At 54.3% G+C, this 21,532-nt stretch overlaps 1 protein-coding gene and 1 pseudogene across 1 annotated transcript; both read right to left on the bottom strand.

The window, feature by feature from the left end:
- Positions 1–254: 254 nt before the first annotated feature.
- On the bottom strand, positions 255–3,353 carry LOC134729098 (dynamin-1-like). The gene has a single exon (XM_063596899.1). It carries the CDS (start codon positions 918–920, stop codon positions 588–590), a length of 333 nt encoding a protein of 110 aa, XP_063452969.1. The 5' UTR covers positions 921–3,353; the 3' UTR covers positions 255–587.
- A 39-nt stretch (positions 3,354–3,392) lies between these two features.
- LOC129393977 (chondroitin sulfate proteoglycan 4-like) lies at positions 3,393–17,359 on the bottom strand (annotated as a pseudogene).
- Between the last annotated feature and the right edge of the window lie 4,173 nt (positions 17,360–21,532).

Genomic DNA, 21,532 nt, shown 5'->3' with positions numbered 1-21,532 from the left:
CTCCTCAAAAACGACCACCTCCAGGACTCAGTGCTCCCTGGGGGGCAGGCTCTGCCAGCCCTCGGCCACACGTGGCTCCAGCACCCATGGTCCCAGTGCCTTGGATGGAGACGGCCAGTTCTGGTGGCCAGATGTGGTGCTCTGGAATCCAGTCCCATTTCCTTCCTGGCCACGCCTGTCCAGCGGCCTCTTCGGCCGCATTCAGCCCCTACTTACCTGGGGACCCCGGCTGGGGCACGAGAGCACCAGGGGGGTAGGGCCCAAAGGGATCAGGGGAAGCCTCTGGCCTGGAGGGTACAGGGCACGCTTCCCCAAGGGCGGACCTGGCAGGAGGAAGCCCAGGAGCTGGGCCCTGCCACCCAGGCCGGGCTAGGGACATGGCAGGGCCTGGGCATCCTGGGGCTGGACTTGGGCGACCTGGGAGGCACAGGGGAGAGATGGGCGGCCCCGTCCCAGCGCAGTGCCGGCCACACCCATGCACCGAAGCTCCTCCCTGCCACACCCCAAGGCGGTTGCCGGAGCTTAAGCCCCACCCCCAGTGGCGAGAACATCCCAGCTCCACCCCGCCCCGCAGCCAGTGCTCCTTGTCAAGCTTCCCCCGTCACTCCAGGTGGGAGCCACCCCGGTGAGGGGGGTGTGCCACTTGCCCCCAGGGCGCTCCTCTGGGCATCCCGGGTGGGGGATTTTGGGGCCGTGGGGGGCAGTCTCTGGTACCTGTGTTCGTCAGGGATGCTCTGCACCTGCAACCAGGTGTCGTCCACGGGCGGGGGCATGGGCATGGTGACAGTGGTCCTGTTGATGTCACTGATGATGCTGAGCGCCTCCTTCAGCGCGTGGTGCGTGTGCAGCATCTCGTCGTGCTGCTGTGCCTGCTCTGCCAACTCCTCCATCAGTGTGTTCTGGTTCCCACACGAGTACATATTGGCCAGTGGCTCCGAGATGATGAACTCCGGGGTCTGAGAGTGGGCAAACAGGGAAGAAGGTTGGGACCTGGTGCCTGTGCCGCCCTGGCTGCCTTGCTGGGCCCTTCTGGGACTGTGCGCTGGACTTGGAGCCCCTTGGAGTATGGCTTTTCACACGGGCTTCTATATCGCTTCGACTGGAAGATCCACCTCCCCACTGCCTTTTCTCACTCAGATGGGGACACCGAGGTCTAGAGGAAAAGACACCTGTCAAATGTCACAGATCTGGGAGGGGACTTAAGACCTATCACGCCAAGAGGACACCTGTCTACTCAGTTTTTTTTTGGCGGGGCGGGGGGCGGTGATAGGGTCTCGCTCTGTCACCAGGCTGGAGTACAGTGATGACTGCTCACTGCAGCCTCCACCTCCTGGGCTCAAAGTGATCCTCCAACGTCAGCCTCTCGAGTAGCTAGGACTACAGGCCCATGCCACCACCAAGCCCAGCTATTTTTAAATTTTTTGTGTGGAGACAAGGTCTCACTATGTGGCCCAGGCTGGTCTCGAACTCCTGGGCTCAAGTGATCCTCCTGCCTCGGCCTCCAGGAGTGGGAGTTGGAGTTGATGCCTGGATACAGGAGCTCTGTGGGTGGGGGTGAGACAAAACACAGGGTCCTGAGCTCTGGGGACCAAGCAGTGTCCTCTGGTGAAAAAAATCCTGGACTTGCTGGCAGAAGTTTTGCCTCTTACTCGCCATGTGCTCTGAATACATTTACCTGCCCTCCAGGAGCTTCAGTTTTCTTACCTGAAAAATGAGGACACCTGACCCCTTCCCTGCCCAGTTCAGTGTTGTGCGACAGGGTTGCTGTCAAGACAATACCCAGTCCTGCCCTCCTCCCTGAGTGGGCCAGGTAGCCCATGTAGCCTCTTCCCGGCTTTCTTGGGTGGCACTGCCAGCCTGGCCCCCTGGTGCCCATTCAATCTAGTCCTTCATCTTGCTGGAGCATGGGGAAGCTCTGAGTAACATGGGACTATAGAGTGCAAGAGGGTTGCTGATGGTCTGGTCTTGTGCCCTCCTCATTCCTGGGCATTCTTGACAAAGGCTCCCAGCAACTGAGGGTACGCAGCAGCTGTAGACACCAGCCTGATGAATATCTCATTGTGGGGAGGGCGCCATAGCAGGAGTGGAGCTCCAGGGAAATACAGAACCGAGGCCTGGGAGGTGCTGATGTGAGAGGCCCAAGAAACCTCGGCTTTGCACTTGCTGAGTACCATCTGCACCTCTCAGGAGGGAGAGCGCCAGGCTCAGGAGGTCCTTGCCGAAGCAAGGGAGCTTGAAAAGGGGGCTGGGGTGGGCTCTGCCATTTTCAAGGGCTGACAGGGGTCCCCTCTGGAGGTACTTGGGGCAGTGCTGCGTGCCGTGGCTCCTGAGTGACAGAGTCAGCTCTGCGCCCCACAAGACCGCTCCCTGCCCAGAACTCACTGTGATCATGTGCTGGGTCCAGATGCTCAGGCAGCCTCCTGATGGGAGCATCAGGTGTGCTGCCTGCCCAGGACGGCCCACAAAAGAGTCTGCCCTGCCCTGCCCTGCTATGGAACAACTCCCATTCTGCCTTTGGGGAGAGGTGTTCATTTAAACGATGACTGGGCTGGCCCCCATGGCACAATTACCACAGAGAGTCTGCCACTACCCGTGGCTGAGAGCTCTAGTTCTTCTCTGAAGCTACCAGGACAGATGAACAGTGGCTTCCCCCTTTTGGCCGACTCAGCTGCCTTTCATCAGCTCATCTGCTCCTAGGATCCACTCTTCCTCTGGCTGGCACCTGATCTGAGCCCGAGGCTCACACCTCTGCCCACAGGCCCCAGCAGCTGCTTCACCTCCGACTCCATCCCCCACCAAGCACTGCCCCTCACCAGCTACTGGGGTGCCACTAGTGCCCCTACATGGTTCTCCCTCTCCAGACCCTCGGGTCCAGCTCTAGCTTCCTTCGGGAAGCCACACCCCAAGACCCCAGCCCTGCTCTAGGGCCCTGTATCCCCGACTTCCTGCATTCTTCTCCCTCCTTCTGGGAACATGAACTTGCCCTGCCAGCCTGATGACTCCTAGAGGGCAGGACACCAGGTCCTGGACCATGGCAGGCCTGGGAGTGTCTGCTGCCAGTGATGCTGGAGCTGGTGCCCATGTCCACATGATGTCCATGGCACAGTGGCCACCTGAGGCTGGGCGAATCTGAGTGGTGGCTGCAGAGTGGGGCCCTTACCTCTACCTGAGTGAAGTTCACCAGGTCCTCCCCTGTGCTGTCATGCTGGGCGTGGAAGAGCCGGCCTAGCTGGAGGCCCCGCACCACATGGTAGAGCAGGAGCTGGGGGTCGGTGCCTGCTGGCTCTGAGGCTCTGGCTGCTGAGTGGCTGGACGGACTCTGCCAGAGGCAAAAGGGGCCATCAGCCTTTGTGATCCAGGCCGAGGCCTGTGGCTGCAGAGAGGCAGTGTGACCCTGGCATGCCACCCTCAGCTCTGCCCCAGCCCCCCGCACCCAGGAACGCCCACAATCAGCACACCCATCTGGGCAGTCAGTGTCCGGCTGCCCTCCAGCGAGTGAAGCACTTGCTTCTGGGCCGTCACTCAGAAGCTAAGTGTCTGGAGGAAGTATGTTCACCGTCAGAGAGGCCAAAGTGGATGCCTCCATCCAGGGCTCCTGGGGACAAGGGTGTTGGGTCCAGCTGGCCTGAACTGGCTCCCCACCTCAGGGTGCCCCTGTGGGCAGCAGAAACCTGGGGTTCGGCCCTCAGCACCCACCTCTGTGTGAGAACAGCACGAGCCCACCATCCAGCTGGGTCTGCATGAAGCTGCGCACCTCATTGCCCGGCACCACCCACCGCACTACCCACCCATTGCTGGGCTGCTTAATGGTGTACACCAGGTCCTTGGGCCCAGAGTAACCATCCATGCTCCTCAGAGCCTCTGTAGGGATGGGCACGGTGGCCCCCTCCCACATCTGGGGACACAGGCCTGTGAAGGTTCTGCCCTGCCACACTTACCCACCCCTTCCTCCCCAGCCCTGGGCTGCCACCAGGGCTCCAACCCCACTGAGGCTCAGGCCCTCAGGTGGCATCAAGGCTGGCGCTGCTGTGGCTCCCCTGCACAAATGGCCTCCCTGCATTCACCTTCCCTGTCACCCCAGGGTAGGCCACCCTCCAGGCCCAGCATCCCTGCTCTTCATCTGTCCTAGTCCTGTGTGTCCCTCAAGACCAGCTTGTGTACCCAACCCAGGAAGGCCCTAGCTCTTACCCTCACCAAGTTCTCACCCCCAGAAACCCCCAACGCTGACCAACAGTGCTCCTTAATCTGTCTCACTGGTGGGGCAGCAGTCTCCTTTCAGACCCTCCATGTGTGCCTGGCAGGGGCTGGGCACAGGTAGGAACAGTGATTTTAGAAACGAGCACTCCTTCCAGCTAAGGGAGGGGTGGGAGGCGCAGAGAGCTGAAGCCTGATGGTTGGCACTGTCCTGCAGCACAGAAGCAGTGCTGGGATGGGCCCAGGTGCTTCCAGAGCAGTTACGGGCCCTCCTCGTGTTGGGCAAAGGGGGCCCCTTTTCAGGCCTCCCACTAGCAAGCAGAACAGGCACCTGTTCCTGAGGTCCTGGTACCAATCTTGCTGGGTCAATTACTTGTGGGCAGTGCTGCAGTGGGACTCACATGCCCAGAAAGCAGGCCTCTGGCATTCCTGGGCTTCCTCCCCTGGCCGCAGGGAGCCCTCAGGCCGAGCCTTGGCAAGAGGGGCCATACTGTGGGAGGCAGGGCCCCATCACTGGGCTCCCGGAACAAACACGGGTAGATGGCACCACCTGGTGGCCGCACTGCCACACAGCCATCCCAGCCTGTGGTTCCAGGGTGCTGTGTCCCACTCTTCTGTGGCCTCCGCACCATGAGGCCACCCCCTACAGGCACATCCTAGACCACCAAAGCCCCCCGGTGCCCCATGTCAGAGACAGCCCAAGTCAGCCCTCTTGCGGAACCTTCAGTGGCTTCTGCTGACTGGGGAGGACGCACCCCAGAAACTGGTGTTCAAAGCCCTGCCATGTGGGCTTAGTAAACCCATTCCCTTTCTGTTCCACCAGAACTACTTTTGCAATCATGGAGAAGTTCCATCCCATGTCTGGGCCTCAACTTCCACCTTTGCCAAATGGGGGCCCTGCTCTGCTGTGGACAAGGGGCAGGAGTTTGGGAAGCCAAGCTGAGGCCTTCACTTGCTGGGGTGAAGGTGGGAAGCTTAACGGTCCCACCCTGACGCCAGCCCTTAAGGGCTTGTAAGTGATTGTTTCAGGTGTTCTGGTCCTAAGCCACAGGAGAAGGAACAACAGAGCCACCCATGGCTGCTCAGAAGTCTGCCTACCGTACTTGCAAATGTCCAATAACAAAACCTCCCACCTGTGTTCTATTTCGGCACAATCTCACATCTCTCCTTCCAACAACTGCGTGAGGCACACAGTAGTGTCCTCATTTTGCAGAGGAGGAAACTGAGGCTCAGAGAGGGGGAGATCTGTGCCGGGAAGTAGGGGACATTGGCCTCTTTCTCAAAGCAGACATGGGGGGTGGTCCCAGGAATATGCTCACCTGCAGGCCTGAGTTTGTATGAGGTCGGGGGTTGGCCATTGACGGCAGGATGGTGACAGTGAAGGCCACAGGATGGCTCTGGCGGTCCATCTCAGAGGCATTAGCCATCAGGACAAAACCATCAGTGTCTTGCTCCCATCGTGCAGGTACTGGATCAGATGCTCTTCCACCTAGGGGCAGGCCCAGGGCTGGCAGTCAGGCCCCAGCAGCACCCTTCATGTTCTGCCTTTGGGTGCAGGAAGAGACTGACCCTTTTAGGGCCTCAGCTTCCATTGGTGGAAAATGGGGACCATAAGTTCTGGTTCCCAGAGGAGTTGTGAGGAAGAAAGGGGATATTTTATTTTATTTTGAGACAGAGTCTCTCGCTCTGTTGCCCAGGCTGGAGTGCAGTGGTGTGATCTCGGCTCACTGCAACCTCTGCCTCCCAGATTCAAGCGATTCTCCTGCCTCAGCCTCCTGAGTAGCTGGGACTACAGGTGCGGGCCACCACACCCGGCTAATTTTTTGCATTTTTAGTAGAAACAGGGTTTCACCGTGTTAGCCAGGATGGTCTTGATCTCCTGACCTCCTGATCTGCCCACCTTGGCCTCCCAAAGTCCTGGAATTACAGGCATGAGCCACAGCGCCCAGCCCGAAATACAGCATCTAAAGCATAGGTCTTTCTGAAATGTGACTCCCTGTCTCCTCTCTGTATAACCCCTGGACTGGGAGTCCCCGGGCTTCCTCCACTCTGCCCCCAGAGCTGGGCTGCAGCCCCTGGGCCTCTCTCACAGCCGTACCTCTCTGCAGCAGAAGGTGCTGAGGGTCCTGGCTTGAGGCCCATCCTCCTTCTGCAGGGCCCCATGCCGGGGTGGCTCCAGCACCTGCAGGCTAAGGCCCGGGAGAGTGGGGAAGTAGGACCTGGCAACGCGGAGCAGTGGAGGGGCCAGGGTGCAGCTGCCACTGTGCCCCCTCTACTGCTGAAGTTTTGTGCCCCCAGTGGGGATGACAGCAGGCAGCACCTCCAGCTCCACGTGACGTCCTCAAGGGGAGCACCCAGGCCGAGGCCACATCCAGCAAGAAGGCATGGCTTCAGGCCTCAGGGCGGGAGTGCAGGTAGAGGATCCTGCCTGTGTCCACTGCCTCTTGGGAGAAGCTCTGCACGGGGTCCAGGCTGGGTGGCTCATCTGCCAAGATGCCACGCAGCACCATCACCAGGTAGCCGGCACTCAGTGGGCTCTTCACTGAGAAAACGATGTCTGCTGGCGGCACTGCCTCCTGGGCTACCTGGTTAACAGAGGTCATGAGGACTCACAAGGGAATGCAGAGGAGTCTCAGAGGGGCCCACTGTGGCCCTAAGCAGCCAGAACAGCCTTGATCTTGCTCCACTTATTTCCCCAGATACCACTGCTCATTTAGTGACACACACACATGTGGGTTCACACACACAGCAGCCAGACATGCAGCTGGTCACATTTTTTGTTTTTTTGAGACAGGGTCTCACTCTGTCACCCAGGCTGGAGTGCTGTGGTGTGATCACAGCTCCCTGCAGCCTCAACCTCCTAGGCTCAAGGGCTCAGCCTCCCAAGTAGCTGGGACCACAGTCATGTGCCACCATGCCTGGCTAATTTTCAAATTTTTTGTGTAGAGATGGGGTTTCACTGGGTTGCCCCAGCTGGTCACATGTTAATACCCACCCCACACATGGTTACGGGGTGTCGGTCACACAGCTTGAGATGCACTCCCTCAGGGAAGTGCATAATCACATGTCCCCAGACTCAGTGACACAGACATATGAGTTCATCAGATGCTGATGCAGTCACACAGGTACAGGTACACATGCGTGTGTGCACACGCACACACAGGCCCCCTGCTCAGGATCTGTTCAGGCCTGTGGCTGGTTTGCTGGCAGCATCCTCCCCAACCCCTGCTATTACCACCCAGGACCATCAGAGGGTGCCCTGCCCCACCCCACCCCACCCCTCCTAGAGGCACAGGCACCCCCAGCACAGGCCCTACAGAGCTCACACCCCAAAGGCCACATGGGCTCCCTCACCTGATGGGCCATCCACAAGAGGCTAAACTGCCTCCAAACTCACATTCCTGTTTTGTGCCTTCGGCTGGAATGTTCCTTTTGGAATACCACTCCCCATTCTCTGCTCCTAATGGCCTGTACTCTTCAGAGCCCGGCCCAAACACTGCCTCCTCCCATGAGGCCTTCCTGATGCCAGATCTGCTGGCTCACCATGGGCCCCAAGCTCCAGATGCAGACCAGAAGGGTCTCCGAAATAAGCAGTGTGGAAGAGTAAGGCTGAGAGCGGGCAAGGACTGGCCTGAGGTCACAGGGCATGTCAGATCTCTGGAAGGCCCGTGGCTGCTCTGTGGGGTTCCTGGGTAAGCAAAAGCCCTTGGCAGACCCTCCTGGTCCTGGTCTGGGCTCTGAGAAGAGAGCAGGCTACACAGGGGTCTGAGAGGCAGCGGTCTGTCTCCACGGCCAGCAATCCCAAAAGTTCAGGACCTGTGATGCCCTCCCAGGGAACTGACTGCAATGCAGATTCTCGGGCTCCACTTCAGAGATTCTGTAGGGCTGGGTGGCGTCCAGGAATCTGCATGCTCAGCCATGCCATGGACATGAGTGGACACCAGCTCTAGAGGCACACACAACTCCCAGGAGGATGGGTGTACAGCAAGCTCCCCAGAAACTCTTGGGAACACAACATATATGGGAGCACATCTGAGGCACGTGCACACACGCAACCTGGGACCACCACAGGTACAGCCTAAGTCACATGTGTTCCCGGCATGGAGGCTGGGAGGAAGGCCCTCTACCTGGTCCACACCCCGCTCACCACCTCCAGCTCCTCACCTCCAGCTGGTCCCTTCTGATCTCAGCTGCCTCTCCCTGGAAGATGTAGATTTTCTTGTGCTGGGCCAGCTTCAGTGGGGCTACTGGGCCCTCTAGGGCAATGGTCACTTGTAGGGTGGCATCTGTGTGTGGTCCCACATCCATTGAGAAGGCCAGGGTGTTGCGGGAGCTGAGGCTGCCATTGTGGCCATAGAGAACAGCCCCAACCAGCAGGTCCTGCTGAGAGAAGGCTGTGGCTGGCTGAGTGGCTTGGAGCAACTGTCCCCAGTGAGGGCTGTCTGTGACATGGTAGTGGGCCTCATCCCTACTGCAGATGTTGAGGTTGGTGCCCAGGTGGAGCTCGGCCATGTTGATGGTACCCTGGCCTCCTTGAGGAACCATGAGGCCGGAGCCATTGGCCACACAGAGGTAAGGCTCCAAGGCCTGCACCTCCAGCACCGTGATGGCCTGGTGCTGCCCATCGGACACCTGCAGCGGGATCCAGCCGTGGTCAGCCTGAGTGTGTGAACAGGACTCGCCTCTTCCTGAGGCCCCTCCTGGATGAAGCGGCAGATGGGCTGCATGGGCTCATCCGTGGCCATGATACTGCCAGAGAGGAGGTCCTGGTGGGTCAGCACCAGCTGGGCCTCAGCAAAGCCCGAATCAGCATTGCTGAAGGCCATGTTGTCTGTAGTCAGCAGCTGCCACCTACCCCAGGCCACATGGAAGACGCAGCTGATGGTCTGCATAGGGGCGTGGTCATTCACAGGCTGGATGGCCACTCAGAAGACACCCCATACCTCCTCCCAGGCCACGTCACCACTGCTCTGGTCCTGGTGGCAGCAGGAAATGGGATATCATCTTCTGTGATCTCGGAGTCATCATGCTGCTAGACCAGCTGGCCATGCATCAGGTCTCCATTGGTGAAGGATGTCACCATAGTGATCTTGTCTTGTGTCCCACGCCAAGTCAACCTCCCATGGCGGGGCTGCTCCATGACCTCATAGAGGTACCTGGCACTGTTGAGACTCTTGATGAAGAGCTGGTCAGCAGAGAGGACACACTCACCACCCTCGGGCACCACGAGGACAGGCATGTCTGGGTCACCACCAATATGGATGGAGAAGGTACAGAGTGGGGAGAAATATGGTGGAGCTGTGACATGGAAACAGAAGGTGTCCTCCACTGCAACTGAGGCATGTGCCATGGCCCCATAGGTCACCTCTGCAGCCTGTACGTCATCCTGGGTGAAGCCCTGACCGTCTGACATCATCGTGCCCTGTAGTTGAAGGTTGCCTTTCCTGGGAGCCTGAACCACCTCACAGTGGAAGGTTGGGGGGCTTGGGCCTGCCTCCTCCAGGGTGGCCTCCAGGTGGGCTGTGGTGAGGGCCTCCTGCTGGGTGTTCTGAGTGTGCAGTGGCTCCAGCTGCAGCATCCACACAGTGGCTCTCTGGATGGTCACTAGGAAGGACAGATTGCTCAGGATTTCCCAGCTCACCTGCACCTGCAGATCCAGGTTCTCCACGGTGTCCTCGGTGTAGTGCTGTGGGTCAGTGCTCAGGTACCTCACGTGGCCCTGCTCCACATCCTGCTGGTGGAACGCCTGTGTGGCCCACCACTCAGCATCCTCCACCCCACCAGCCCCCTGCTTCTGCAGCTCCCTGAACGGCAGGCCTCCGGTGACACGGAACAGCACAGTCACATCCTGCCCCACGGCGTTGGTCTCCACCAACAGGTTGGTAGGCAAGATGGGCATGGCAGAGCCCTGGGCCAGATGCAGCCCTGTGCTGCGGTGGATTTGTATGGCCGGCTGGACAGCCACCACCTTCAGCATGGCCGGGGGGCTGGCCTGCAGTCCATTGCTGACGCGGAATGTCAAGTCCTGTGTAGGGCCACCGCAGTGGACATAGACTAGGCTGTTGGCCTCCAACTCCCAGCAGGAGAACTCAGTCACCAGCTCCCCAGGCTGGTCTCGGTGCTCCACGGGGAGGCCAGAGGGGGTGCCAAGGAGCTGGAAGGCGAGGCCCTCACAGGCAGAGTCCAGGTCATAGGCCTGGAGAACCTCAGGCCCCAGAGGCTTCTGTGTGTGTTCCAGGATCACCATAAGGCTGCCATGTGGGAAGATGATGTGGGGTGGGTCATTGACAGGGTTGACCTGGATGGGCAGGAGGTCTGTTTGGCCCCTCCACAGGCATGAGGGCTTGGGCACCCAAGCCATCACTGACACCTCCAGCACCAGCTGGTCAGAGGTGTCCTCAGGGCCATCGTGGATGAAGCGGGCCTTGCAGTTCACCACGTCCAGGAGGGTGAACATTTTTCATGCCTGGGCACCCAAGACATCCAGCTCGAGCTCGCTGTAGTGTGCCCCTCAGGTCACGCTGAACAGCACCTGGGATTTACACAGTTCAGCCTCCATCAGCGCCAGCATGGGCTGCACATGCCACCACTCAAGCCAGGCTGTGCCACCCTCGGTCACCACCACTGCGCTGATAGCAGCTGGATGAAATTGGCAAAGACAGGAGGTAGCCCTGGCTCAGGCACGCATGGCTCAGCTAGCTCCACGGACAGCCAAGCCTCGGGAGCCAGGGTGGAGAAAGCTTCATAATGGCCGTAGGCATTGTCCTCATACTCCTCCACCTCCTCCAGTCTGCAGCCAGCCACCATGTTGTGCGTCAGCAAGGCTTCCCACAGCCCCTGCCTCTAACCATTGACACTGAGGTCTTCCACGCAGCCAGCCCAGCAGGGAGGCATTGGCAGCCCCTGGTGTCAGGCCTGAGCGGTGTTCCTGGAGGTGACGAGAGGCCTCTGCAACCAGCTCCCCAAGAAGGAGACTGTCACGTGGCTCCAGGTAGCTGAGGACTCCTTGGTTCAAAGTACGTGTGGGGTACTGGTCCATGGAGATTTCTAGCTGGTGAGTGTTGATGTGGATGCTGACCTTGTGGGGCTGTGCGTCAGCCACAGGCACACTGTTGAGGAGCAATACAGTACCCTGGCCCTTCTCAACCATGGACCACAGGTGGCCCTCAAATATGTCCACATGGATGAAGTTCCCATGCCAGCCTGCTGCCTGGAAGGCCAAGGGTGCCTGCCAGCTCTGTGTGGTGAGTGTAAACTCCAGGGTTCCTTCATCCTGAGTGCCCCAGGCAGGGAAGGCAGCCAGAGAGTGGGGCCCAGAGAAGCCCAGGGCCACATCGTCATTGGCAGAAAACTCTTCAGCACAGCCCTCATGCTTATTGGGGGTCAGAGGCTGGAGGAGTCTGCGGCCATTGAGAGCGGCTGCATGGAGGCAACCCCTCAGGGGATGGCTGGTTCCCCTCAGGTAGGGCAGGCCAAGTCTCCCAGTGCTCCCAACAAAGAGCCCATAGGGGACTTCTAGGGGGGCTCCCAGGACTACAGAGGAGGCATTCAGAAACCCATTGACTGACAATGTGGGCCAGTCCTCTGAGACAGTCAGAACTGTAGTGTGGGGGACGGAGTCACTCAGTAGAATTTCTGCTGGGGTCTGCAGCCTCAGCTCCTCCTGGCCCAGGACAAGCCTGACCTGAGGAGAGACGGGGAATGGGAGATGGGGGGCAGCACTTTGAATCCATCATTTCCCTTATAAAAGCACAGTGGGTTCCCCACAGGGGGCCCCAGAGCAGAAAACCTAGGACAAGGGCCTCTGGTGCCACTCCTCTTGCCTTCCTGCCATCTCTTTATTCATCCTCCAAACACTCACCAAAGGAAACTCTGGGCCAGGCCTGGATGGGCTCTGGGGACCCTGGTGTGAATCAGATGTGGTCCTTGCCCACAAGGAACTGACATATAGCAAGATGCTCTTCTAGAAACCCAACCTGTATTTTTAAATTCTCCTCCTCTTTCCTTGAGTGAGAAGCACCAGAAATATTGTCTTGGAATCTAGATTTCACCCCTGGAATAATGGGTAACTGAGAATCCCTTGATCAGTCCCCCTAAGTTTGGCAAAGTTTCTCGAGGTCACTGAAGGAAGCCAGGCTAACTGTTCAGGGACAGGGAGCCCAGGCAGATGCTCTGTGTTCTGAAAAAAAAAAAAAAAAAAGCTGCCTGACCTGTGGTGGAGGAATATCTCAAGGAGAGATGAAGGACATAGTTCTGTCACCATGACATTGACACAAGAAATGGCTCTGGTATGGTGCTCCCAGATGCTAGAATAGGTGATGGCAGAGTATGGGAACTGCAGAACCAGAACACTAAGAACCATGATCTTGGAGTCCTGGTATGGTGCATCTCTGTAGGGATGTGGCATCACTACCTGCAGAGCTCAACAGCCATCAGCACCAGACTGCACCACATAGGTGTTCAACAGTGACACCTTGTGGCAATGAGCAGCAATGACAGCAGCAGACTGACCAAGCCCTAGTCCTCTTCCCACTGGGGTGTGGTAAGAGATGGCTGCCCCAAATTTGTTAATTTGTTTTTTTTTTTTTTCCTTCTAAAATAGAGATGGGGTCTCATTGTGTGGCTCAGGCCAGTCTTGAACACCTAGGCTCAAGTGATCTTTCCACCTTGGTCTCCCAAAGTGGTGGGATTATAGGCATAAGCCACTGCACCCAGCCTGCCCCAAATTTGGACTAAGACCCTGGGTTCTTAAACTCTTCCTGGTATGGGGTAAGACTCAAGTAGGAGCCACAAGACTCCTTGATAATAAAGCTTGTGGTGTCTTGAAGGATGAAATGGAAAAATGAAGCTGAGGCAGTACTGGTGCTGTTACTCTCATGGACAGACAGTGGTGCTGCAGATAAATTGGTGCAGTGCCACCAGGATGCGCAGGGGTCATGGGGGCCCAGGAGGGGGTCTCGCCGAGGAGGAGGGGATGCCCACACTGAAACTTCAAGGAGAGACTAGAGTTCGGCAGGTGCAGGGAATGGGTGGGTCACACACCTGGCAGGAGGAGTGTGATGACCAAAGGCCTGGCAGCAAGTGACCATAAGATGGCCAGGAACTGAAAGCAGTTCTGTGCAGTCAGAGCACAAAGGGCCAGTGAGGGCTTGTGGTGGGAAACATGGTTGGAAGGAGCTGGTGGGCAGAGCCAGTTCATGAAGGATTTACCATTTCTGAGCTGCTGCTGCCCATCCCACAGTGGAGAACTTGAGACCCCAAGAAAGGTGACTTCCACAAGGTCAACAGCCAGCTGGGGTTCACTCAAAGCTAGACAAGGAATCTCGCCCCAATCCCAGGGGGACGTCACTCACCTGCAGGTGTCCAGAGTAGAGCTGCAGCAGGAGGTGGTCAGCTGGGCCTGCTGCCAGGAGAAGGAGGGCTTCGGGTTGGGACGTGGAGAACTGCAGCTGCAGGTCTATGTCAGTCAGAGCCATGGCCATAGTCACCTCCAGGTGGTTCTAACCGAAGAAGGAAGCTGTGTGAGAGAGGGAGCTGTGGTCAAGGCTCAGATTCTTACCTGTAGGAGGCGAGGTGCTGCAGAGAGGGATGGGTAGGTTGCAGAAAGGGGTCCGTGCTGGTGCACCCTCATGGTTCTGCCATACGGTGCTGCCTCTGAGCACTGCCCAGATCCCAGCATTTCCTTGGTCCTGGCACCAGAAGGCACAGCCTCACCTTGTGTCCAGCCCAGACCCTGACTTGGCAGGAGGTCAGACCCAGAAATTCCCAGCAACTCAGGTCTCCTCCTTGGAGGTTCCTGGAGCCAGAGGCCTCTGCCAGCTCTGACTCACCTCCCCTGGGCCCCAGAGGAGTCTCCCTCCCAGGTCTGGCTCCCCAACCTGGCCCAAAGGGAAACATCACTGGCCTGATCACCTGGCTTGGTGGTCACAGCCCCAAGGAATGGAGTTTCTGGAGAATCACCCCCAGGCCAGATCGATCCCTGCTCAGATTCCTTCTCCTAAGTGCCCTTGTGCTTGGGCTCCTGTGCAGCACCTGCCGTGCCATGCCCCACCTCCATGGGTTGGCTGGGGCCACGGCTGGGATCTGGGGGTGATGTCAGTGCAGCCCACCTATCCCTGCTTCTCCCTCAGGCCATTCTTCCAGCTGCCATTGAGGGTGGGGGCAGGAGCTTATTGGCCTGAGTTTGCCAAGGAGTAAAGGCTCTGAGGCCAGATGGGGACCATATGCAGTGTCAAACCAAAGTGGGCCCACACTTCCTCCACTACCCCTGCTGTTGCTTCCTGCTGGAGAGCTATTCACAGTCCCCGCTGAGCAGTCAGATCCGGCCCCATTGTTTCCACCGTGGCCAAGGAACCAGGGATGAGAACAGCTGAGCTCCCAACCTCCCCAGGCCGCCACTCAGTCTGAGCCTGAAGACAGGGCCTAGAAGGGGCTGAGGGTCTGCTGAGCAGGCCAAAGAGGGCCTCCCCAGGCAGAAGGCCATGTCTGGGCTTGCCTGGGATTAGTGGTTCTTATGCAGGGCCTGTTCTGTCCCACACTGGGACTCCTCCTCTTTTGAGTTGCTGCTTCCTCCAGGCAGTTTCCCCAAATTAGCCTCCCTGACTTCCAACCCGATGCCATAATTTCTGGTCTATGCCTTTTGCGGTGATAAGAGCCAAATATAACTTTAACTTTGCCTGCAGATGTCCAGGGCTGGGGGGCAGACAAACACAGGTTAAAAACTGTGATTCATCCCTGTTGGGTTTCCCTCAAACCCCAAGAACAAGCACAGGCTGATGGCCTTGATGGGGTGATCCAGCACCGACCTCACATGCACTGGTCCCTAGCCAGCCTGAGCCAGCTGCCATCTGCTCGAGAAAGTACCTTCAGCCATTGGAGGAGTTGGAGGTTTGTACACCCTCAGGGCAGCCAGCCCCATCTGGAGGGATATCCAGGAAAGATCCCGTAAGAGCCCCTCGGGTTGAGTTAAATCCCCTCTAGTTCCCCTCCTCCTGCCAGCACTGCTGGCAACACCAGCACCTTGTCTGGGAAGCTAAGGGAATCAAGTAAGCCCCGCAGACCATATGCGCGGGGGTGGCCCAGCAGGCTCAGCAGGCACAGCACAGCTTGGTGCCAGCAAGAGACAGACCAGGGAACTGCAGGTGGCGGCCAGCTACTGGGGTGCCTTATCTGCAAAGACATTGATTCCTAAGAGCAAAACACAGCACACTAAAGTGAGGGAGGCCATAGCACAAGGGGTGGGGGCACATGGCCCTGCAGGATGGAACCACCACAGTCACCGGCTGGAACGGCTCACAGCAGCTGCCAGGAGCCAACTGTTGAATTTTCAGGAATTTTGAGAGGCAGGTGATACTGCCGACAGTGGGAATATTTATACCAGGAAAAGAGGCAAATACTGAAAATCAGGGTTCCCTCTCCCCAAGAAAGCCCATTGTGAAACATTTACCTACCCAGCACCCACGGGGAAGGGGGCACATCTCCCTGTGCCTACCCACCTGTGTTAATCAGGGTTCCCTAGTGGGACAGAACTAATAGGAGATATAGACAGATATAGATATAGATATAGATATAGATATCGATATAGATATATAGATATAGATATAGATAGATATATAAAGGGGAGTTTATGAAGTATTAACTTATACAATCACAAGGTCCCACAATAGGCTGTCTGCAAGTTTGAGGAGCAAGGAGAGCCAATCCGAGTCTCAGAACTGAAGAACTTGGAGTCCAATGTTAGAGGGCAGGAAGTGTCCAGCATGGAAGAAAGATGTAGGCTGGCAGGCTAGGCCCATCTTACCTTTTCATGTTTTTCTGCCTGCTTTATATTCGCTAGCAGCTGATTAGAAAGATGGTACCCACCAGTATTAAAGGTGGGTCTGCCTTCCCCAGCCCACTGACTCAAATGTTTATCTCCTTTTACAATGCCCTCACAGACACTTCCAGTAGGTCAATACTTTGCAGCCTTCAACCCAATCAAGTTGACACTCAGTATTAACTGTCACACCACCCTTGCACTAAAGGTATACATACACCCACTAGGGCATGGTCAACGTCAGAGATCTGGGCCAGACAGGAACTGAAGTAGATGGTTGGCCCTAACCACTGAACCACCTGCCTGCGGCCTCCTCCCATCAGAAGAGAGTAGAGCCTGTTTGGCCAGAGTGGAATGGTGGCAGGAAGCAGAGGTACTTTCCGGAGCGCTGGGGTCTGAATGGGTCCATTGAGGCCGGGCCCTGCTGCTTCCTGTAGGGCTGAGTGGGAGAGGCTCACAGAGGCTGCCTTGTGCAGCTGGAGCGCATAGCCAGGGAGGCCCCCACCCCAACAGAGGCCTCTGATGCCCTGCTGGCCAGGGCTTTGGAAACTCTGACAGCACTGCTTCCCCTACCTCCTGATCTCCTTTTTCTGCCCCTCTTACACTCTCTGAGGGGCTGCAGTTGCAAGAACCCAGAATCTCTGTCTTAGAGGTAGTGGGGGGTGGGCAGTTGAAGAAGGGCTTTGAATGGAGAGGGTCTGCACAATAAAGATGTAATAAGCTAGGAGTCAATCCAGAGGACTTCCTGGAGGAGGTGATGGTGGTGTAGAGTCACAGAGAGGGAGGAATAGGCAGTCTCAGAGGACAGCAGCAAGGCCAAGTGAGAGACTGGCAGAGGTATACAGGTCCCCGTTGGCTGGGGTGAGGAGGGTTTCTGCTCCCTCATCCCGCAGAGCCTCTGGCTTATCACAGGATAAGAGCCAGCTAAGCTCCAGGGGCTTTCCAGGAAAAGTGTCTCTTGGAAAGGGTGTGACCTTTTCATCGGTCCTGACAGCACCCTAGAAATAGCTTGGCCTTTTCCCTCCCCTGAGCTCCACAGAGAACACAGCCAGCAGAAGACACATTCCCTGTCATCCAGAAATGGGTTTGATTCTCAGCTGAGGGACAGCAGGACTGGTAGAGACTGTCAGGCCACACAGCTACCTACAGAGCACCCCCATGCTTGGTCGGGGGTGGGAGGGATGGCAGGGTCTGGCTGTCCACAGGCCGGGCATGACAGTGGGGTGCACTGGAAGTGGCACACTTTGGAGGGGCAATGTCAGGGGAGAGCTTCCTCTTGTTGGGCCACAAGACTCCACAAGGACAGCACGGTGACTGATTCCCAATGCTAGACGCGAGGCAATCGGTCATGTGTAGGTGTATGTGTGTGTGTGTGTGTGTGTCTATATACACACACATATGTGTATATATATATATGAGGGTGTGTGTATGTGTGTGTATACATAATTTATTTATTTAGATGGAGTCTTGCTCTGTCACCCAGGCTGGACCTCAGTGGTGCGATCTCGACTCACTGAAACCTCTGCCTCCTGGGTTCAAGCAATTCTCCTGCCTCAGCCTGCCGAGTAGCTGGGACTACAGTCACCTGCCACCACACCGGGCTAATTTTTGTATTTTTAGTAGAGATGAGGTTTCACCATATTGGCCAGGCTGGTCTCAAACTCCTGACCTTGTGATCTGCCTGCCTCGGCCTCCCAAAGTGCTGGGATTACAGGTGTGAGCCACAGCACCCAGCTATTTATAGATATTTATAGAATATGACCTCAACTATTTAAACATATCTGTAAGGGTATAAGTACTTTGATGACAAAGAAGCAATACATACTGATAGAAACTAGCTATCATGTCAACAGTGGTTATATTAGGTAGAGAAATTATGTGAGATTTTTATTTTTTTATATTTTACTAATCTCAATAATGGTTGCTTATAAGTTTTATAATCAAGAAAAAAGATTTCTAAAGTTTTTGCAAAATGGAAAGTTATGCTTCTTTATATACTAAAGACAAAAACAAAACTTCCTATTTGAATACCTTTGACTTTTACTGCAGACTTACAGACCCTTGAAAGAAAAGGCAATCCCCTCCCACTAGTTCTGGTGTCATTCTCCCCATCTCTCCCTTCACTTCCACCTTGGTCTTCTTTCTACTTCCCACCTTGGCTAGTGGTCTCCACCCAAAATGCTTGCTTGGCTTAATGGTTAGAATTCAGGGAAAAAGCGATCCCGAATTGCTAATCTAAACTAAGATTATACATGTGGGAAATAATAAAGAGAAACCAGGTAGTAAATAAGATTTGGAGGACTTAAAATACCCAGACTTTAATTCCTCTAAGATTATAGTTATTAATCATGTTTTTATATGATATTATCACTTAACATTTAAATTCTAAATATAATGTTCATGAGGAAAAGAGAAAATAGCTTGGTTTCTTTCCTCACCGAACTGTTGTCCTTAGTATCTTCTAGACGTTCCAGAACTGATGTCAGATTTGGCTCATCAGAGTCCACAGACCATATCGGTGAAGAAGATGTATAGGATTCCTGTTTAACCCAGAGACACCTATGTTAAATGTTTACATACAGACTAACCCAAATATGCAATTAAACCACACCACTAAATGGCAAGATGACCATGGATTGAAACAAAATGTATGGGGGAAAAGGCAACACGTTTAAACCCATGTGAGGAGCTGGACTTCTGAGACAGCCATTCTCCTTGCATAGCACTGTCTGCTGCTACAGCTCATAGAAGTCAACAATTTTCTTCAACACTGGTAGGCAGCCTCTAAATGGCCCTGATCACCCTCACCTCCTGCCATTCACACCCTTGTAAAATTCCACCCCTGGACCTAGTGACTCACTTCTAACAAAGAGAATACAGCAAAAGTAACATCACTTCTGAGGTGAGGCTACAAGGAGACTACGATGCCTGCCTTGGTCACCCTTCTCCTGCTCTTTCCATTGCTCCCTCTGATGGAAGCCAGTTGCCATGTGATGAGGTGCCCTATGGAGAGGCCCACGTGACAAGGTATTGTAAAAGGCCTCTGACCAACAGCCATCTAGAAACGGAGGCCCAGTCCAACAGCCTTTGAGATGATTCCTGCCAATGTGAGCTTGGAGACAGATTCTCTCCCTATCCTGCCTTGGGATGATCACAGCCACCATCAACAGCTTCACTGCCTGGTGAGAGGTCAAGCCAGTTAACCCAAGGTTAACTGCACAGAATTCTGACCCACAGAAACTGTGAGATAATGTTTGTTGTTTTAAGCTGCTAAATTTGTTACAGAGCAATAGATAACTAATTCAAACACCATAAAATTCTAACATTTTATTCTATCACACAAACCAAGTAATACCAATAAATGCATTACTATACATATATTTTTGGAACACAATTACATGTGATTTTTTTTGAAAAGCTAATGAACTAAGCATTATGTGCTTTCACCTGCTAATAGACATTTACTCTGTTGTAGGATTTTCCATTATAAATTGGAGAAAAGCCATTATTATTATATATTAGCTTCAGAAGAACTAGGTTCAAGTCACAGAAATCCATGAAAACCATGGAAAACCAGAAAAACAAGTTGGCCGGGCGTGATGGCTCACGCCTGTAATCCTGGCACTTTGGGAGTCCAAGGTGGGTGGATCACGAGGTTAGGAGATCGAGACATCCTGGCCAACATGGTGAAACCCCTTCTCTACCAAAATAAAAACAATTAGCCAGGTGTGGTGGCATGTGCCTGTAGTCCCAGCTACTCAAGAGGCTGAGAGAGGGGAATCGCTTGAACCCAGGAGGCAGAGGTTTCAGTGAGCTGAGATGTGCCACTGCACTCCAGCCTGGAGACAGAGCAAGACCCCATCTCAAAAAAAAAAAAAAGAAAAGAAAAGAAAAGAAAAACAATTTGTATTGAAGGAGGACATCATTAACAGTATATCTATTCAATAATGATTTATGTTACTATTCTCATTCCTCTCTTACAGTGTCCCAAATCTCTTTAGAGGTTAAAAGAAACTTTTCAGAATTAATCCTATTCTTTTTTTTTTTTTTTTGAAACGGAGTCTTGTTCTGTCACCCAGGCTGGATGCAGTGGCGCGATCTTGGTTCACTGCAAGCTATGCCTCCAGGGTTCCCACCATTCTCCTGCATCAGCCTCTGGAGTAGCTGGGACTACAGGCGCCTGTCAACACGCCCGGCTAATTTTTTGTATTTTTAGTAGAGATGGGGTTTCACCATATTAGCCAGGGTGGTCTCGATCTCCTGATCTCGTGAACCGCCTGCCTCGGCCTCCCAAAGTGCTGGGATTACAGGTGTGAGCCACCATGCCTGGCCCAATCCTATTCTTAAAGAATACCACTTACTGAGTACTGCATTTTCTTCTCCAGATTCTTCAGCATACATTGGGAATACACCATATGGACCATTTTTACATTTTTAGTTATGGGGGTTTTGTTTGTTTGTTTGTTTTGGCTAAAGAAACTGCAACTAGATTTAGGACCTCATTCTATTAGGTTAGTATTTGTCTAGTAAACTTCAGCATAAGCAAAATAAAATACGTGTTGTTGCTCTGGACTGAAACCCCTCAAAACCAAATTTTAAAAATTACAAAAACATTAACTGAAATAAAGTTTTAAAAAATCTTGTAGATGAAAAGATATGATATATAGTAGGTTTAAGTACCTATTTCAACGGTTCCCAAAGTGTGGCCCTCAGACCCCCAGGTCCAAACTGTTTTGACAGGAATACTAACATGGTGACATTTGCTGTAAGGGTGCAGATGCAATGGTGGGTAAAAATGCTGGTACTTTAGCACAAATAAAGGCAGTAACACCAAACTACTAGTAGTCATGGTATGACTACTATGCACAGGAAAGGTTTAAAGGTGTAAAAAGGAAGGGAGGGCCGGGCACAGTGACTGATGCCTGTAATCCCAGCATTTTGGGAGGCCAAGGTGGGCAGATCACCTGAGGTCAACAGTTTGAGACGAGCCTGGCCAACATGGTGAAATCCTATCTCTACTAAAAATACAAAACTTAGCTGGACATGGTGGTTGCATACTTGTAGTCCCAGCTACTTGGCAGGCTGAGGCAGGAGGATTGATTGAGCCCACAAGGTTGAGGCTACAGTGAGCTGTGATCATGCTACTGCACTCCAGCCTGGGTGACAGAACAAGGCCCTGTCTCAAAAACAAAAAGAATGTCTATGATGAAGCAGTGAAAATTTTACATCTTAATCCTTGAATATGTCTTTTTAATATTTCAAGTGATGAAATGGGAAGTATACATGAGCATTCCTACAGACTGCCTGAGAAAAAACCTTTGTGTGACTAAGTCATGAAGTGAATTAGCCACTTTAGTGTAATATCATTTTTACTTCAAAGGATGACTGACAAAAAAATATTATTTCAGCTTGGGTTTTGAGAGACATTTTCTCAAAAAAGGAGATTCTGTTATTTCAAGCAAAACAATAGACAGGCCATAATAAAATTCAACAATAAAATTGCTAATAATAAAACTCAAGCTT

Source organism: Pan paniscus, chromosome 16 (genome assembly GCF_029289425.2).
Source record: "Pan paniscus chromosome 16, NHGRI_mPanPan1-v2.0_pri, whole genome shotgun sequence".
NCBI lineage: Eukaryota > Metazoa > Chordata > Mammalia > Primates > Hominidae > Pan > Pan paniscus.
The sequence above is the reverse complement of the archived record's forward strand: the minus strand, read 5'-3'. Positions and strand labels throughout refer to the sequence as shown.

Bases quoted from the DNA above. Each gene is read 5' to 3' on its own strand.
- LOC134729098 (XM_063596899.1), bottom strand. From the start codon at position 920: ATGTACTCGTGTGGGAACCAGAACACACTGATGGAGGAGTTGGCAGAG.